The following is a 20706-nucleotide window of genomic DNA, read 5'->3' on the forward strand; positions in this document are numbered from 1 at the left end:
CCTATGAGGAAAGGCTAAAGAGGTTAGGGCTGTTCAGCTTGGAGAAGAGATGGCTGAGCAGGGATATGATAGAGGTCTATAAAATAATGAGTGGAAACATTAATCAGCTGTTTACTTTCTTGAAAAGTGTAAAAACCAGGGAACATGCAATGATGTTACTGGGTAATACATTTAAAACTAATAAAGAGTAAATATTGTTTTACTCACTGCATAATTAAGCTCTGGAATTCATTGCCAAAGGATGTGGTGAAAGTTATTACTGTGTAGCTGTATTTAAAAAAAAAATTTGGACAAGTTTCTGAAGGAAAAGACCATTAACAATTAAGATAGTTGCAGAAATCCACTGCTTATTCATGGGACAAGCAGCTTAGAATCTAACTTTTGGGATCCTGCCAGGTACTTATATTCTGGATTGGCCACTGTTGGAAACAGGATACTGGGCTTAGTGGTCCTCTGGTCTGACCCAGTATGGCAAGTCTTTCTTATTTATTTAAGGCATTTCTATACCATCTTTAACAATACAAGATTGACCAAAACAGTTTACAATGGATTTAAAAATAAAACATCAGAAATGATATAAACTAAAATATACTAAACTAATAAACATGAGTAAAATAATGTAGAATATAAAATAAAACAGGAGAAAAATACAATTTGTATAATAAGACCCTATACTTATAATATGCTACAGACTATATACTCCCTGTACTTAAATTACTAAAAACAAGAGAACAGCCAGAAAAGTCAATAGGTAGGTAGTCTGATGTTTGAACGGTTAGGTTAAGTTATTGGCTCATAACTGCACATGCTTCTTTGAAAAGATAAGTTTTTAATGATTTTTTAAATTATGTTCACTCATACACAAATTAAAAACATATCAAACATCACATACATTATCATGAGCATATTATGAAATAGCCTCACAAAAAATCAATTTTCAGTCATATAACAAACCAGATATTCCCACTACACTCATAACTCTTCATACACAAATAAAAAAAAAAAAATCAAACTCCGATCCTCACCAAAGGGCCATTTTTCTTCCCCTCCTTTGACTTCTGCAAAATTGCTCTGCTATGCCCCCAAATCAGGAAAGCTACAGCCAAACGAGATTTGCTCTGCTTTTGCAGAGGCCCAATTAAGGTGAAAGGAACAGTCACAGCTGAGGTAAACTGCAAAGCAACCAGCAGTGTAGGAGGAGACACAAAACCAGAGGCTTGGATTCGCCCAGATCCAAGCACAAAGGTGTCCTGCGTGCTGGTTTTGAAATATGGACTCAGAAAACAGAAGTTGGCCCGGAGTCCTGGGGCCTTCGGCTGGCCTACAGTTATTTATGTAACTACCTTGCATGCAAAAGTCCTGGTATAAAGGAAGTGACCGTTCCAGGATAAAGTAATTACTAGCACACGGAATAAAGTGATTTTTTTTTCCAGAGAGCAGCTGTCTCTGAGTGTCTGCTCTAGAGCAGCGACCTGTTATACTAGATATTTATGTATGTATATAATTATTTACGTGCATTCAAGTGCAACCATACTGCTTCATCAAAGGACCCTTTAAATTAAGATTTATCTCTCTGCGAGTTACTGAAATAAAAACAAAAGCCCTGCTCACGCATAGAAAAAAAATCCTTGCTATAATCACACCTACACCAGCACACCACCGTCAAAATAGGCTCCTCCTTCCCCTGGGGCTATAACAAGGTTGGGGGAGGGCAATACGACCTGAACGTGCGGGGGCGTGGTCTTCAATCCTTTCAGGGGCCAGACGGTATGGGGGCGGGGCCTCGAATTCTTGTTAAAGGCCAGACATTGTGGGCGGGGCCACGTCCCTTTCCTCTCGGGACCCTGACAGGGTGGGGGGCGTGGCCACGTCCTTCCTTCCTGTTCAGCCCCTCCTGGTAACCGTACGGGATGCGACTTCCTGCTTGCTGCCCAATCACGGTGGAGCTCGCCCCAGGGCTGCCCGTGCACCGCCTGTCTTGAAGACCCGCAAGCTGACAGACAGTAGACGGTTACCCATCAGCGATTTCACGGCGGAAAGAATCGCGGAAAGCGGTGGGCAGGGCGCCGCTCCGTGCGGAGGCGGGGTTCGCGTGGCGGGGAGGCCGAGCTCTGTCAGGCGGCCGCGTGGGTGGCCGGGGCCTGGGGTCCTCGGGCAGGGAAGAGCGCTGGAGTTGTTGCTGGAAGCGAGCGCCGCTGTTGTTGACGGGGGATTCTGAGGTAACCGCCGCCGCAGTTGTCGGCGCGGCACCGGGAGCTGGCTGGCCCTGTGGTCGGGCGGAGGGGCTCGCTTGGCTCTTGGTCCTTCTCCTTCTGGCTCCCCGGGATCTTCTTTCTGCCCTGCCCGATGGAGCGGTGAAGAGGAGCCCGGGCGCGCTGCGCTGCTGCTGCTGCTGCTTCCTCGGCGGGGGTGAGTGGGACTCGGGGCTCCTCTCTGGTGCTGGGGGGGGGGCGGTGTTGTCGGAGAATCCTTTCCCCGCCGGGATCTGGAAGTGAAGCTCCCGCCGCGGGGCCTGCCTGGAGCCCTGCTCCCCTCGTTGCTTTGGCAGGCCGGCGGTGGCTGTTCGTTCTCGGCCTAGGGTGACACTTGTGTACAGGAAGTAGGATACGGTTTCTTTCCCCTCCTGTCCTGCGATGCCAAGGGGGGATTGTATGTAGTTTGGAGACGCCTTTAATGTCTCGCATCCAGACTGCAAGTGACCCTTCATAGAGCTGCAAAGCCTATGTTCAAATGCGTGTCGGAATGCTGTTTTTTTTTTTATATAGACAAGCGGCCTGAATACTCCATAAATGAGCATCCCTGTGTCAATGGACATTCAGCGAGCAGATTCTATTGCACACCTTGTGACGGTCACAGTTTCTAATTGACTATAAATACCAAGATTTTTTTTTTTTATTTAGTAGAATGGGCTGAGAGAGTGCAATTAGCAAACATAACTTTACCCATAATCTGAATACTTTCCTATAGGTCTGGTTTATTAGGTCATGATCTCTGGTCGTCCTAACGGCAGCCCAAGAGTCAGGATAAAGTTGAGACGAGTTATTTTGTACTGTAGTAGTATTGTATGATCCAGTAAAACTGAGTTGCTAGCAAATTCACAGGATCTGTGATTATGAGTTATTGGAGTCCATTTCTGTTTCTCATTTGATGACAGTGTTAGTTACTAAGTTTAAAAGGTATTTTCTACTAAAACACTTGCTGTCTTCACAATTTTTTTTTTTTATTTAGAAAGTCAAATATTGACTTGTACAGCATAGGAAACAATTTTGTACCAAGCCATGAGATCGAGCTTGCTGCAAGGTTCTGTTTTAAATAAATGTTATTAAATAACTTTATTATAGCAACATAAGGTACACATCCTGAAAGAAAATATTTGTATTATAAGATTTTAGAGGGTGACTTTATAACAGCCTGCATATTGGTAAAGTTTGCCTATACATTATACAGGTAGACTCTAGCAAATATTTTCACAGCGAGCATACAAGTTTGCTCTGAAAATTCTTGGGTAATTGGCCAAGAATGTGCCTAAATAACACCACACAGTTACATGTGCTAACATGACATAACCTATGTGGGGTAGCTTATGCTCATACTTTTTAAAAATAAAAACGTAGACACACAAATTGCATCCTCCCCCCCCCCCCCCCCCCCCCGCACCATTCTCCTCAGTGCTGTAAAAGTACATATGTGTCCTACACATTGGCTCCTGATTAGTTTTGAAAATGCCTCTTGCAGGGTTTTATGAGCACAAGTTGCTTGGAAAATCAAGCCTTTAATAGTCCATCTAACATAGAGAAATGTTTTGTTTACTTATGTTATTATTGAGCACACTTTTTTTTTGTCTCACTTCAGTATAAATCATTTGAAATATTAGGGTTTGGTTTTCATTTTTACTGAAGTTGGTTCTTTTGATGTGTTGTACCTGCCCATCACTAAATAAGAAATAACATTGCTGAGTAAATGGATTTCTGCTGAAGTGAGTCAGTTTCTAGCATGGCTAGTAATTCTGATTTCAGTATGTGCTTTAAGTCTGCCTTCTATGAGCAGTATGAAACAATCAACCATTGTAACGTGTAGCATAAAACAGTAAAGTACACTTCAGAGTGAAAAAAGTTATGCAGAAAATGAAAGCTATTTTCTGTTTTCAAGAGTTTATGGAACACTTAATATACGATCCAGCTAATGCAGAACAAGACATATGGCTAAACCAGTCTAGGGTGGATATCAATGTGAATAAAAACATTCCTTTATTTTTCCAGTGCACTTCCAGTTCCACTGAAGGAGAGGACGCCCTCTAGTCAAAGGATGATGTAAGTAAAGCAGTGTGAGTGCCGAGATGCCTGGAGCCAAAGCTGACCTTGTTTGGAATGAAGCATAAGATTTTTCCTCTGAAATCTAGTTGGGAGTATGTACAAGAAAGATTTTCTATTTTTGCAGTTGGAGACAACTCCTGTATGTTTGGAACTCCAGAGGGTACACCATGGCTAGCCCATTTTGTATATTTACTCAAAACTGAAAAACCATAACAGATATGGGCCTGGGACTTCATACTTGGGGGTTTTTTAGTCTTCCTTCTATGTCCTCATTGTGGTATGCATGCTGTACAAGTGGATGCCAAGAAAATTTTCTGATAGCATAGGGAACTGGTATGTAACAAGTCAATTGATGCATATATGCAGAAACAGGCTTGGATTTAGATATCGGCTTTGTAGGAAATTGCTTCTAGCACTGTTTCATAGAGGCTGGAGTGCTGCCACTACCGTGCTGGTATCCAGGCCTGGTGGCATGATGTCGCTTGTGCTGTAGAGTGGCCCCACAGCAACAGCATCTCCATATTCAGCATGGGCCCTGGAAGAGTGTGGCACACCACCCTTCATATGGGTTTCCATGGTAAACAAGGGCAGTTGCAGGACCTGCAAGCGCATGAAGACTTGCAGGCCCTGAACTGAATTTTGGGTTTTTTTTAAAGAAGTTTCTAGTGGTACAGGGCCAGCACAGTGACTTTGTTTTAGGACCATGTTTTATTTTATTTTACCTTATGTTCATTTTATCAACTGCTTTTTGTTAGTCAATGTTTAATTATTTTATGTTTTGTGTATTGTTTTGCATTATAAACTAATATATTGTTACTGTGTATATTGCTTTGATTAATATAAGAAAAGTGATTAAGAAAGATAAACTAATTGAAGGATCTGGATAGGGATGGGAGCTGTCTGGGTCCCCTGCACCTCTGATGACCCCTGGGAGTGGAGGAGCATTCAGTCTCTGCACCCTATGATTATTGCTGTCTGGGTCCCCTGCACCTCTGATGACCCCTGGGAGTGGAGGAGCATTCAGTCTCTGCACCCTATGATTATTTCTGCCTGCCCTCTCCCTATTAATCTTTTTTAGAGTGTGGTTTCTCTATAGTTAGATTTATGAAAAGTAGGGTGCAAAGTGAGTGAATCATAGTGACTTGAGTTACAGATACAAGATTGCATTGAAGAACAAGGCATATGCCCTTTAAATCCTCTCCTGTAAGTCCCTGTTTGGTGTCTCACCTCCCATAAATGGATGAATGATGTGATAATGACTGTTTTAACATTTTACTGATCTTTGTGCATATAATTAGAAATCCCTTGAACAGATGCAGGTTTTTAAATTTGTGGACAATATAATTAATGGAAACCAAGAAGCAGTTGAGGTGATTTTCCCAAAGCAAAAATGCTACACCTACATAGGACGGACATCTGTATAGATGGGCAAGATGAAAGAATGCCAAAAAGAGGAGCATAATCCACTGTAATTGTAAATTGGTAAGAGATGTCCAATAAATAGGGTGAGGAGAGAACAAAAAGTGAAGTTTTGTTTCTCTGAAAGTGAAAAATTCCTTGTATCATAACCATGGTGTAGAATCAGAAAACTATACTGGCAGGAGATCACAGCATTCATAACCTCCGGTATTCATACGGCAAAACAGTCATCTTGATTTTTGACACATTTAGCCTTACAAATATCCTCTTAGAGCAGCTGAAAGCTAGGTGGTCATGTGATTTGCTGATTAAAAACTGGTGGCCTAGGCTAAATCTGTTTTAATGATCGCAGTGACTACTTTATACTCCCCTCTCTCTGTACTAAATGCAAAATCTTGTCCTGCTGTATAGCGCTGATTTACTGTGACTGCTATATTGACAGGATACCTATCCAGAAGCAGTAAACAGTAAGTAGTAGTGCTGGAAAATTGAATGTTAGGGATAGAGCATTTCGGTTTTTCCATTATTGAAAATAATTTTCAGCAGTGGTGATCATTGTGGATTGTCTTCAGTATAAAAGTTACATCACTGCAGTACCATATAGTTGAGGGATTTGAACTGGGTGGTGGGAAAGCTTGGGAAAATTTATTTTTTTGGTTATGATGGTTAAGCAGTTCCTTTGCATGATTAAGCATAAATGCTAGGAAACTGTCTTAATGGTCACGATTGATTTTGCTACATGTCTTAGCTTGATGGTGTGTTTATGTAGCTGCTGTACAATGCTTGGTAAGGGATTCTCACCTCAGAAAAAAGAGCAGTGTCTTTTTCTGAACTGTTTTAGGTTCTTTCTATGGGAGACTCTTTAGTGGAGCAAATTCTATAACTTGTAATTGAAATTAATCAGGAGAGAAGGATTAATAAGAACACAAAGTGCCATGGGATATGCCACACCATATCCAGTTTTAATCAGGGCTTCTATTTCCATCCACCATAGTTGATCTGTCCTGCACTATGTGCGTGTATTTTTATAATTCGATGAAAATAAGGTTACAAAGGATGACATTGCATCATGGCTTTTAGATGTGGTATTCTCTACCCTGACTTCTGCATTTGACAGCCTCGATAGACACCTTAACTCAGTATTTCCCAACCTTTCCAAGCTCAAGGCACACATACTTTTAACAAGCGTGTGGCGCGCCTACCTGCGAGCAGTAGGCAATGCATACGTGGAAAGGACTCGTGCTGCTGGATTAGTTTCTCCATACAATAGCCATGAATCCTCCATCCATCTGAATGACTCCTTTGGCATTAGGAGATGAAATCCACAGCCTCAGCACTTTTATCAGTAACATTTCCTTGGGTTTTAACCATGATTTGGCCCTGTTGCTATGCATAGAGGAGTCTCACCTTGGTGGTCTTCCTTTCTTCTGCTGTTTTCTACTTGGGCGCACTCGGCTGTCTTAACATGGGCACATTGCCCCCCTGCCCCTACTCAGCCTTTATGATTCGGTGCCCAAGATTCCTGCTCCTCACCATACATGGACTCCTTTCTTTCCTGTCCTTTGTCAGACCACCCTCTATATACAGAAGAAAGCAGAAATTTGTGCAGTGCAATGCTGGCAGCTGGACCAGTTACTTTGGCTGCCAGAGCTCCTGTATTGTCGCTGTGAGTCACCCCTGGTGCTCCGTGCACGATCTCCCCATCTCACTCAGCCTGGAGAGAAGATGCTCCGGAGAGTGGTGTGGAGGAGGTGTCACGTGCAATGTGTGTGTTGTACAAAGCTGGGCTCTGCTGTCCGTGTCCTGGATATCTGATAATCCCACACTGTGGGACTCATGATGTAGCTAGGAAGGAGAGGCACACGTGACTACAAATGTGCTAAGAAAGAAGCTCCTGCACCTTTGGGTCAAGGTGCTGAGAGCAGAGCCCAGGTGCTGATCTGGACTTGAGCATCAGGAAATGGTAACTTTTGCATCGCACAGCTGATCAGGTCTGAAAGTGCACTGAGTGAGAAACGCTGCCATGACTGATTGTTTACTACAGAGTAGCAGTGGGTCACGGCAGCCTGGAAGTTTAATGACCTGCAGCTCCAATTTACTTCCCTTTTTTGCTGTTTTGAATTCTGTGATCCCTTTATTACTCTCCTATTAGTCTATCAGTGGAAATAATTGTAGTATGTATACCTGAAGAAAAAAGATGATTTAAAGTATCTCTTTAAGTAAATGGGGAAAAAAAAAATAAAGGAGCAGTGTAACACAGATTTATATCCTGCTCATCAATGACAAATTCATTCTCTTAGTGGATTACTATAATATCTGAAAAAAACAAATAACACATGCAAAACAATAGAAAAAACCCCCAAAGGATCAACTGATATAAAATCAGCTAACAATCCAGCCCCAGATATTCTTGCCGATTTAAAATCTGTGAGCTTCTCCTCCTTCTAGTGTTCCTGAAAGGAGAGACATGTTCTTCAGTGTTCCTGGGGGAGAGCACGCCACCATTTCAGGAGGGCTATAGAGAAAACCCTAGGGCAGACTTCTGTTGTGTTGGCTGATTTATGGGATTGCACTGACAAATGAAGGAGCCCAATGTGTGAGCACCCGAGCTTCATCGTAACTGTTTTACATTGCTCCTTTATTTTTCTCTGGGACTTTCTTTGCCATTTAAAGATAAAGGGAAGCTTAGTTAAGAGACACCTTTTTAAATCTTTTTTTTTTTTTTGCTCTTGTCAGCTGTGCAGAGTATGGCCCTGCAGATGTGCAATGCTAAGTTTTAACATAATGTGCAGCATTTCATCCTGCTCTGTGCTTTCCACTTTGCCTGCTGAATTTCCTCAGATCGCGTGACGCACCTCGAAATCTTTCCTGCTGTAGTGTCTGCTTGGGGGAGTTGCAAGCTAGGTGCCAGAGTTGTATTCCCAATTGAAATTCATGTTGTCTATCTGCAGTACCCTATATAACACACATGCATTTGTGTCCTGTCGCAGGCTTGCCTGAGAGCATAATGCCAGCTGAGCATCAGAGGTTACCAAGCATGGAAGAGAAAGAAACGTCACTGAACAGCAGAGAGAGAGACTGCAGTGAGAGGAGACCTGCAGGGGGCAGGGAGAGACCCAAAGATGATTTCAAGCTGAGCAACAAGAAAGAGAACCTGAAGATGTGTGACGACAAGAAGAAGAAGCAGGAGGAGGAGAAACGGAAAAAAGAGGAAAAGGATCGTAAAAAAAGAGAGGAGGAGAAGGTGAAAGCCGAGGAAGAAGAGAAAAAGAAGCAAGAAGACATCCTAAAGCGGCAAGAGGATGAAGTAGCTGCACAAATGAAGTAAGACCTTGGGCTCTGCTGTTCACAGGCCCAGTATGAGCCTGGAGCTGGAAGGCATTAGCTGATGAGGCTCTTGCATCAGACAGAAGTTTTAGTTCTAAATTTGGTAAATTAGTTGTCAGTGGTTTGATCTGTTGGAGCCCTCTGCCACAGCACTAGAATATGCTTTAGAGACCTACAGGTCCTGTTTATTTAGCTTACTCCTGGCTGACTCGAATCATACTGCTGTGCTGTCTGCTGAATGTGATTCTCCGGCAAACAGTCTTTCAGAAAGAGAATGAAGGGTTTTGCAAAAGGTTCCCTTTGCAGTACCTTTGTCATGGAGGGAACAGATTTTGCAGCTAATTATGGCTTCATAGGCCAAGAAAGTGCATCTGTAAAGCAATCCTGGCAGATCTTGTGAGCAGTTTCTTAGCTTTTACATGAGAATGATCAGTTGGAGTGTGTGGAGCAGCATCTACAGCTCCCGTGTGAGAGCTTCAGGGAGGGGCTGGAAAGTTGTAGCTTCTTATTCGTGCTTGCGATTTTAACATAACACCATGGCAGTGATGGTGAGCATCTGCAGTGTAAACCACATTTTTTAACTTTTACTTAATCATGTTGAGCATGCGCCCATTTTTGTCTGAAGCCACTCTGGGGAAGGTTCGGAGTAGCATCAGCTTTATGAAATAAGAACATGAATCCTAAAACAATGACTGCAAGGTTTCAGAGAAAAGGTCTTAAACTGTTTCCTAAAGTGAAGACAGGTCTCTCGGGGTTTATATAGCACTGTAAAACATGGCATTAAACAATCCCTGCCCCAGATAGCCTATAATCTAAGTGGGTACCTGATGCCGTGGGAGATAGTAACTTGCTCATGGCCGCGAGTGTCTCTAGTAGAATCCCAAACAATTGCTAGGCCACCCACCCGTGCTATCATTTTTAATCTCCTCTTCACTCCCTGAAGGCACTTTGAATTGCTGAAGACCTGGAATGCAAGTTTAGAAATGATTGCAGTACATTTAAGACTAATCAGAGAAAGTTCTTTTTCACTCAACGCACAATAAAGCTCTGGAATTTGTTGCCAGAGGATGTGGTTAGTGCAGTTAGTGTAGCTGGGTTTAAAAAAGGTTTGGATAAGTTCTTGGAGGAGAAGTCCATTATCTGCTATTAATCAAGTTCACTTAGAGAATAGCCACTGCTATTACTAGCAACAGTAACATGGAATAGATTTAGTTTTTGGGTACTTGCCAGGTTCTTATGGCCTGGATTGGCCACTGTTGGAAACAGGATGCTGGGCTTGATGGACCTTTGGTCTGACCCAGTATGGCACGTTCTTATGTTCTGTGATTAATCCTGTGAGTGCAGCTGTTTGCATATTGTCAGGTCAATACAGTACTGAGCGGTAGGAAGAGCTGCGTTAGTGCCCGGCGCACCCGCAGTTGCACGCACAGTGCAGCTCGCCTACCGCTCGATCCTTTATGTAAATAGCTTGCAAATGCAAGCTGCATCTAAGATGCGTCCGTGAAGCGTTAGGCCCGCGCAACCCATTTTACTGTATAGAGCGCTATACAGCGCCTATACAGTAACCTGGGTGCTCGGGCCTAACTCTTCACGGCCGCGCTGGTATCTGTCATTTCAAATGACAGGTACCAGGAAGTGGACAGTTCTCCGCTCGGGATTGTCAGCCCTCTCCCCTCCTCCCGAAGCAAGCAACCAAAGCGTAAAAAAAAAAAAAAAAAAAAAAAAAGTAGCAAGAGCGAGGGGAGAGAGGACGGGCAATCCTACGCTCGGGATTGCCCGTCCTCTCTCCCCTCCTCCCGAAGCAGGGCGTGAAAAGCAGCCTTGCTCCGGGAGGAGGGGAGGGGGGACTGGCAGTGTAAAGCGACGAAGCGACTTAGTTTTTGCAGCCCCCCTCCGGACATCGGCGAGGACGACCGCGGCTCCCTGCCTCCAGCTGCCCGCGAAGATGGACGCCTGCACGGGCGAAAGCAGCCCCTGTTCGTGCAATTGGGCCGCTCAAGATGTGACGTCACGAAGTTTGGCGTCACGGCATGTGACCTCACGTCTTGAGCGGCCCAATTGCACGAACAGGGGCTGCTTTCGCCCGTGCAGGCGTCCATCTTCGCGGGCAGCTGGAGGCAGGAGAGGGGAGCCGCGGTCGTCCTCGCCAATGTCCGGAGGGGGCTGCAAAAACTAAGTCGCTTTACACTGCCAGTCCCCCCTCCCCTCCTCCCGGAGCAAGGCTGCTTTTCGCGCCCTGCTTCGGGAGGAGGGGAGGGGGGACGGGCAATCCCGAGCGTAGGATTGCCCGCCCTCTCACCCCTCGCTCTCTTGCTACTTTTTTTTTGCTTCGGGAGGAGGGGAGAGGACTGGGGCTGCCCCGGAGACCAGCACCCATGGACGCGGCCAGGGCAGGAGAGCGGGGGCTGGGGGAAAGTTTGCCACCTACCCTTACCCCTGCCTCTAACACAGGGGTAGGGTTAGCAGGTTAAACGCGCGGCAAAACAGCAGGGTAAAATAGCGATAGTCGGGGCGCGCGTTACTGGATGGTAGGGAATAGCTAATTCGCTCGTTTGCATGCAATATACATGCCGCGTGCGGAAGGGGTTGCCCGGGGATTTTAGGACGCGGTAGGAGTAGGTTAAAGGGGATTGGGGATCGCAGGAAGGGCTAACGCGGCTGGAAAGTGAGTAGAACGCGAGTTAGGAGCAGGGTAAACGCGGCCGCACTTTACTGGATAGACCTTTGTGTTTGTTTGCCTTAGTCTTCATGATTGGAAGTTCATGGAATTGTTTTGTTGCATTTGTGCTTGGGTGTGATGTTTACACACCCTTTTCCTCCCTTCGTCAGGACTACTGGTTGCATCTGCCACTAAAATAATTGGAAATGATAATTTCCTGTTGGAGTTACACGAGGAGGAGCTGGAGGTGGTCACCTTCAGACTTGGTTAGATTTGTCTGATTTTGTTGTAATATTTTATAAATCAGTAGCAGAGGGAGGCTCCTGCTTAGAGGTGGATTAGATGATGGAAAGGTCAAATATATATATGAAAACAGTTGGTTCTACCCGTTGGTCACACAAGTTGTAAAAATAACACAAGGTGGGTGGCACCTTTTATAGACTAGCCAATTTATTGAGGCAATTTATTATATCGTTTGTGCTACACCAGACTGACACGGCTATCTCTCTGAATAAGTTGTAAAATAGCTGGTAGCCAGAACTGTGAGAAATTCATGTCCAGATCTGCATGTATTTCATGTTCAGGCATGGACTGGGAAGATTTGTCCGTGTGCTTCTAGGGAATCGGAGGTACCATGTGACTTTGAACACATTTGAGAATTGGATTAACACTTCTATGCTTGATGGTGCTAATCGCCTCGCTGTTATTTTGGATTCCTCTGGGACCAGCCTGCTGCTGTGCTGGTTAGGTCTTAGTGCTCTCAGCTGAAATGAGTTCCTTCCTGGATTTAGGCCCCTGCTTCTTCAGGTATCGGTTAGAGTCTGGGGCCAGGAGTGCCAGGTTCAGTGACCAGCCAGAGAGCAGCACTGGGAGGAGCGTTCAGTAGCATTGTATTACTGGGCAAGGGAGAGGTTTGGAAACTGTGCATGATAACGAAAAAAGGCTGAAAATAAGATCTTATGTACATAGCAAGGGAAAAGAGAAGCCAGAGAAGTCTAATAATCTGATTTCTTTCTAGAGAAAAGGAGGAAGCCCATCAGCTGCATCAGGAATCGTGGGAACGTCATCAGGCGAGGAAGGAGCAGCGGAGCAAAAACCAGAATGCACCAGACAACCGTCCCGAAGAGCACTTCTTCAGCAGGCTGGACTCCAGTCTGAAGAAGAACACCGCCTTCGTCAAGAAGCTGAAAACCATCACCGAGCAGCAGCGAGACTGCCTGTCTCACGACTTCCATGGCCTCAACCTGAGCAAGTACATCGCCGAAGCCGTGGCTTCCATCGTGGAAGCCAAGCTGAAAATCTCCGATGTCAATTGTGCCGTGCACCTGTGCTCGCTCTTTCACCAGCGCTACACGGACTTCGCTCCGTCGCTCCTGCAGGTGTGGAAGAAACATTTCGAAGCAAGGAAGGAGGAGAAGACCCCGAACATTACCAAACTGCGAACGGACTTGCGTTTCATTGCCGAGCTGACCATAGTTGGAATTTTTACTGACAAGGAAGGGCTGTCCTTAATTTATGAGCAGCTGAAAACCATAATTAATGCTGATCGGGAGTCCCACACCCACGTTTCTGTGGTGATAAGCTTTTGCCGCCACTGTGGGGATGATATTGCTGGCCTGGTGCCCAGGAAGGTGAAAAGTGCTGCGGAGAAGTTTAATCTGAGTTTTCCTCCCAGCGAGATAATCAGCCCAGAGAAACAGCAGCCGTTCCAGAACCTGCTGAAGGAATACTTTACCTCTCTGACCAAACACCTCAAAAGGGACCATAGAGAGCTGCAGAATATCGAGAGGCAAAACAGGTAACGCCGTATACATTTCATGTTTTTCTGTATTTGCTAGTTTAAAAAAAAAACAGTTTGGCTAATATGACATTTGCTACAAGTTTCTTAAAACCAGGAGTAACTGGTCATCTGGAAATGTGTAATAATAATGCTGTTTCTCCTCTTTGAAAATGAACAACTACTTAGGTAGCCAGGGCTTTCATGGTATGGAGTCTGTCTGGCTTCCAAGTGACCAGAGCTAATTATGTCCTTGACGTTTCTTCCACCAATGAGCTTGATGTTGCTTATAGAGTAATAACAGAAAATGTCTGGCTGTGTTAATTTTTAAACACCACATGTGAATTTTATAGGTTGACTGTGTTTGGTTCTTTGCTGTACAAGTACATGTTATTGCAGCAGTATCGTTCAACTAATCAGTTTTTTTTCAATAGTCAGCCTACCTGAAACCAGAATTCGAGAAGGTTTGTTTCAGACCACATTGGCTCAAAGATGGGAGGCCACAGTGAGCTAGGACTGCTGGGCAGTAAGTAGTCTGTGGGATCTGCTGCACCATCATTGACTGCCAAGTGTGGGAGCGATGCTTGGGGGGGGGGGGGGGGGGATGGCACGAGGACCGTCCAAGGTTTGTGAGAAAGGAATGGATGACACGCTAAGGCCAGATGTACTAAAGGGAACAATTTGTAGTTCATAGACCCCAAAATGAGCTGTAACTCTGGCTTCTATCCTGTGAATATTTTCTGGGGACTTCATGGAACAAAACCAAGAATCTCCCAGTCAGATCTGGGATCCAAGGGATCTTGGGTCGCATCTCCAAATGTTCCCACATAAGTAAGCCTAGCACGCATCTCTTCCCATTTTAACGTAGTTCAGAATCCTCTTTGGAGGTCGCTCCTAAATATTCATGTGATGTCATGTGGGGATTACCAAAAAGTCCTTTCTCCCTCCAGCATCTTGTGACTTTGAATGGAAAGGCTGAAGGCTCACTTAACTCACACTTTCTTTTTTTTTTTCCCCCCTTTTAATAAAGCTTTATTAGCGAGAAGAAGTCCAATTAACAAACAGTCGTTGTTACAATAAATCTTCGCCATCATTTTTCATTTAATCTTATACAATATTCCCTACACCTTTCCCCAAACACTTTGCAATAATAAAACGAAGTGAGGAAAAGTAAAAATAAAGTAGACTCCATTAAACATCAGGTCTAGGACACACTGGAATTATTAGTACTCATAATCCATATAACTTCCCCATCATCAGCCGCAGGTTCCTTTCATCAACTTTCGGAAGTGCAAGAGGTCCTCCCTTTAAAATGCAGGAATTTCATTTACTATGTGTTTCACGCCAAGAATTCAAAGGTTACGTTTTCAAGCGATTATGGCGCAGTGCTGTAATACATTATGCAGTCTCTTAATAACAGCCTGAACAGATGGCGTATGAGATCGTTTCCAGCAGAATGCTACCTCACATCGAGCTGGCATAAACATTGCTCACGAGCCTCCAACCCTTCTATGGCTTTCCCTAGTAGTACAATATGTGGCTCATTGGGTCACTCAGTTAATTGGAGTAAGAGATAGCAATCAGCAATATTTCTCCAAAATGATATGATCCCATATATGGAAGTAATTACCTATGAGGCCACAGTTCCTCCAGCACCGATCAGATACTGCGGGATACGTACGGTGTAGCCTTACCGGTGTGAGATGCCATCTATAAAGGATCTTAATACAGTGTTCCTGGAGGTTGGCTGATACTGAACGTTTACATGCTCGAAGGAAAATATCTTCCCATTCATCAGGATTTAGGACCAAGTTAAGATCAGTCTCCCAGGCCTTCATGAAGGCAAACTTATCTATCGGCTGGCCTTGCAATATGCTATAGACTTTAGAGATTGCCGCCTTTAACGTTTTCACTTGTGTACAATAAGTCTCAAACAGGGATTTACCCAGACGCAGAGCATGGAGAGAAGAAAGGGATGAATCTGAGTGTACTCCAGGAAATTTGGGGACTCAGTAATATGTAATGCTATTATAGAAGGAAGAGACAAGACCGTCCCCTGTGTCAAAAAGTGTCCCACTGGTGTCCTCCCCAATCTTTTCCAGGTTTGTAAAGTATTGCTGGGTAAGCCCATTGGAAATGAGGTGTTGTGAAATATGAGAGAGAGAAAAGTAGGAGCTATCACCCACTAATTTACTTCTCCAGCAGGACCAGGCAAATAATGGAGAGGGCTCTCCACGTTTGAGGGGGTTGCCAGGGCAGGGCGGATTATGGCATTGCACCGATTAATTAATAAATTGTTCTATTGATTTAACCAGGGGCTTGGTTGGCTGGAGGTGTGAAAATTTAAAAGGCCCTTTAGCTGAGCGGCAGCTAAGGTTCAGTACCCCCACTCCCCCTTTCTCTCTAGATTGATAAAGAAGACGTCAGGTAATTCTTGGTGGCCTCTTTTTTTTCTGTATGAAGTCAAAAGCTCTTTTTTGCATAGCGCGGTATTAGAGCAGGTGTTACATAAATAGGAGGATAAAGAAGTTTGGGAAGTGGCTTCATCTTGATTATTGCTGTCCGACCTAGCCATCGTAATAAATCCCTTTCAATATTGTGCAACAGTGGGTTGTAGTTTAATGTAGAGAGGTTTGTCCCGTCTGATCCAATGTAAACTCCGAGATACTTCAGTGATTTTGAGGCCCACCGAAAGGGAAAGGCCACTTGTAGCCATCGGGTAGTAGATTCCGATTCATTAATGTTAAGAATCTCTGCTTTCTCAAAATTTCCTTTGAATCCAGAGACGGCGCTAAATTGCTTAAGTTCCTCTGTCACTGTTTCCAAGGATAACTGGAGGGTTTGTCAATGTGAAAAGGATATCATCGGTGAAGATTGATGGTTTAAATGTCGATGTACCTAGTTGGACTCCTTGAATACTTTCTGTGCCTCTAATTCTGGTGGTCAAGGGTTCAAGAAAAAGTGCAAATAAGAGGGGATGAAGAGGGCAGCCTTGACGGGTGCCACGGGCAGTGGGAAAAGTCTCCATAACCTCCATTGACCTTTACCTGTGCCTTTGGCGCTTCCTACAATTCTTGCAACCAGTGCAGGAAATAAGTAGTGAATCCCCATCTTTTCAAGTGTCTTAAACAAAAAAGGCCAGTGTGCCACGTCAAACGCCTTTTCGGCATCAATGGACAATAATACACTAGGAATATTTTCCTTGCGTACCTGCCTTATTAAATCTGTAATCCGCACGTTGTCAGCCGCCGATCTATTTGGTATAAAACCTGCTTGATCTAGGGCAAGGAGGAGTTTATTAAGGCGCTCAGATAGTATTCTCGCCATTATTTTGAGATCTCAATTGATGAGGGAAATTGGACAGTAGGAACCGCACAGAGTGGGATTTTTGCCTGGTTTTGCAATAACAGGTATCCCTGCTATATTAGAATGGGGTCCTAGATGTCCTTTCTCTCTTAGGGAATTAGACAGCTGTCAAAGGTGCAACTAATGCATGTGACAACTGAAAGTCCATCTGAGCCTGGGGACTTCCCTCCTTTAAGTGATTGAATTGCTTGAAGCACTCAGGGGAGGAGATAGGGCTATCTAGAGCTGGTAAATTTACTGAAGATAGGTACTGATCAATATCGGCTAGTGATATCGATTGATTAGCATTGTAGAGGGCAGTGTAAAAGTGGGTAAAGCACTGGCAGACTTCCACAGATTGGGTCACCATTCTCCCTTGTGAGTTTTTCTCTCACATTCTGTAGTTGTGCAGATTTCAAGCGTCACACCCAATAACCCCGCTTTATTGCCACCCTCAAAATAATTCTGTGTAAGCAAGTTAAGATTGGGGCTTATTAGCTCATCATTTAAAGATTACAACTCCTTGCATTACAACCTGCATAGGTTTTTGAGAGAGCATCTGTATCTCTTCATTGAGCTGTGTTCTTTTTCACTCTCTAAACTTTTTACAATGCACTGCTCGTGAAATGAAATGTTCCCAAATGAGAACTGGAGATGAATCCTGATGATTTTGGAGATGGAAATACTCAAATGCTTTTTTCAATAAATTTACTGAAGTTAGGATCATCAAGCAAGCTTTCATTAAGGCGCCGATAGCGTATGCCACAATCTGTATCAGAGAGCCATCCATCCATCCATATGGGCGCATGATCAGACCTGGTTATCGCCTCGAGTTCTGTATCTGAGACCTTATTTTGTAGCATTTTATCCACCAAGAAAACGTCAATGCGCGAGTATGTGGCATGTGTTTGAGAATAAAAAGTATATTGGGAGGAGGGGGTGCCTTTGTTGCCAGATATCCTCCAGTCCCCATTTGGTCAGTAGAGAGGAAAGTATTTTCCGAGCTTCTGGTAGTGTAGTCGGTGTATCTTTAGAATTGTCTAGGCTGGGTTTTATTGTAAGATTGAAATCACCTCCTATAAGCAATAATCCTCTGCAAATTGTGACAGCTTTAACTCCATTGCATGTAGAAATTAACCAAAGTGGTTACATCTTCCCCTGCTCTTGTTTTAATAATCCAAAAGCGGCTTAACACCTCATGTACAAGGGTTTGGGATATTGGTACTGCAACACCAGCATAGCGGGACCTCATTGTCTCATTGCAATGGATAAACTTTGTTTGAGAAGCCCCTCATGTCTCTTTCTTAAATGGGCTTCTTGCAGCTACGCTATGGTCGCTTTGTGGGACTGTGGTTCTTGAAACAGAAGCTGGCGCTTCCGAAATGTGCTAAGGCCTTTGACATTGAGTGATAGAAACCTAAGCATTAGGACAGTAATATTGCAACTTTACTTGTTTTATTTCCACGTGTATCCCTTCTATCCTAGAAGCTTGCCATTCAACATACGTAATCAGCAGTAGGGCATGGGAACTCCTCCCCCAACATTGTCCCTGTTCAACCTAAGATCTGCCAAACCCTCATAGAAGATCACCCCACCAATGGGGAATACAGCGGGCATTCAGTAGGAATCCACCGCCCCTCACTGTAATACCTATACATGAAATAACTCCCCCAACATGCAAACCCAATCATAAAAGCAACATTAACGATTTCGGCATGTGCATAACTAACTAGATCTCGGGCCCTGGCCTAAAGCTTAGCTGAGATGACCATAGTAAATTACCAGAAGTAATTTGGAAGAAGAGAAGCGATAAGTAAGTAATTTAGTCTTCGATTTCTCAGCCCTGGTCAGACAAATTGGAGCCTTGGTCTTCTGATTGTCAACGAAGTCTGCATCTTCCGTTCGCTACTCGCTGCCAGCGCGGGTTAGTGTCACACTTAGGAAGTGGCTCCAGCTTTTTTGGCCCAGCGAAATTAATAGGAAGTCCCGCGTTTTTTGAAAGCCTCCGCTGCTTGAGTCAATGTTTTCATCTGATACGAGACACCCTGGATAGAAAAAAAAAAAGTCCAAATGGGAATGTCCACCGGTATTTTATTTGTGCTCCACGTAGGGCTCGGATGGCCTCCCACAATTCAAAGCGTTTGCATAAAGGGGTGGGCACCAAATCTTGGAATATGGTGATCGTATGACCTTCCCATTGCCGCTCGGTTTGTCGTCTAGCACCTTCAGAGATTGTGATGTTTGCTGGTGACGATGGAGGCATATAACAATGTCTCTGGCCTTGTTCTCCAGTCATGGTCCTAGCACTCTGAGCACTCGTTCAATTTCCACACTAAGGTCTTTCCTCTGTCACTTGTTGCTGCTTTAGTTAGAAGGAGAACTCCATAGAACGTCGGTGATGCCCCAATGGGCTTTATTCGAACAAACATTTTCTGGGTCTCGACCACTGTCAGCTGTTCCTTGGCAGCGTAAGTCTATGTGGCAAGGATCACTTATATGCCTTATGCCCTAGACACCACTCTTCAGGTTTGGTCTCGTTGGAGATCTGTTTTAATAGGTCCTGAACAGTTCACCCTGTTAACCCATATCTTTGGCACTGCGTTACTTCCAGCCCCGCAACGAGCAGGAGCATCCTTTCACTGGGTCCAAGCGGGCATTATAAGATTGGAGAAGTTACAGAAACGGGGGCATCTTATGACTAGAGAGGAATTATGCTCCCATTTCCACCTTGAGCGGGTGGATTTTCTACTTTATGCTAGTGTGACTCATGCTCTTAAACGGGAGTCTAGGAGGGGCACACTATGATTGTCTAGTACTCTGTTTGAAAATTTCTGTATTAATGCTCATAATATTCATGGCCTTATATCAAAAATATACACTTTACTAAGTGGTAAAGCTTCGGGTCATTTCCGACAGCAAAAAGCCTGGGCTGCAGACTTCGAACAAAACCACACCTACACTGACTGGGATTTAATATTTACATCGGCGTAGAAGTGCTCCATTTCAGCCAACATGCAAGAGAACTGCTACAAGTTATTGTAGAGATGGCATTACACGCTGGTCAGGGTGCATAGATTTGCCTCGAGATTGTCTGAAGACTGCTGGCAGAATTGTGGTCAGGTGGGTACACATCACATGTGGTGGCAATGCCCAAAACTGCATAACCATTGGTCGGCAGTTCTCTCCTGGACTTCTGCTATTCTTAAATTTACCATGGCACGTTCTCTTGAACTTACCTTGGTAGAGTTAAATAAAGAAACACAAATCTTTATTGCAGCAAGGACCGTTCTGGCACAACACTGGAAAGACAGCATGATCCCAAGCCTTGCCAAGGGTTCAACACAAACGTCATTGTTCATATCAGCTGGCCCGACTTACCGCAGTGCAAGCCTTTCTCAAGACATGGCACCCCTATATGCTTTGGCTAGCAGACCAGGGGGTAGCTGGATCACTTACCCTTTGCTCGGCCACCTACTGACAGTGGAACTCATTATTACAACACCCACATTTATTATTATTATTATTATTGTTTATTGCTATTAGTCTTCTAGCTAATTGTCTTAACCTTTGTTGTCAACAGGGAAAGGGAGGGAGGGGTTAAATGATCTTAAAACTCCTATTGAGACGAATAGGTGAACTTACTTCTCATGCATGTTACAAACCCTGCAGAGGTTTTTTGTACTTAATCTGTTTTGAAGGTATTGTTGTTTAATTGCTTCTTGTTCATTTAATAATAAAAATGATTAAAACAAGAAAGAAGGAGCATATTCTTATAGCTACTTCTGTGGCATCTTTATAGGCATCTGCTTCTGGAACTCCCCTAATCCTGAGATTACAGCGCTGAGACCTATTTTCAAGGTCCTTGA

The 20706-nt window shown here is 44.2% G+C and overlaps 1 protein-coding gene across 3 annotated transcripts in view; it reads left to right on the plus strand.

Annotated features, from left to right (window-relative positions):
* Positions 1-1881: 1881 nt before the first annotated feature.
* UPF2 (UPF2 regulator of nonsense mediated mRNA decay) overlaps positions 1882-20706 on the plus strand; it is a 201823-nt gene continuing 182998 nt past the window's right edge. Inside the window, exons 1-4 of one of the 3 annotated variants that reach the window (XM_029616810.1) lie at positions 1882-2054; positions 4260-4310; positions 8723-9056; positions 12737-13516. In XM_029616810.1, coding sequence (XP_029472670.1) covers positions 8740-9056; positions 12737-13516 — 1097 coding nt within the window. In that variant the 5' untranslated portion in view covers positions 1882-2054; positions 4260-4310; positions 8723-8739. The other 2 variants (XM_029616809.1, XM_029616811.1) reach the window with 2 other exon arrangements.

This window comes from Rhinatrema bivittatum, chromosome 9 (genome assembly GCF_901001135.1).
Source record: "Rhinatrema bivittatum chromosome 9, aRhiBiv1.1, whole genome shotgun sequence".
NCBI lineage: Eukaryota > Metazoa > Chordata > Amphibia > Gymnophiona > Rhinatrematidae > Rhinatrema > Rhinatrema bivittatum.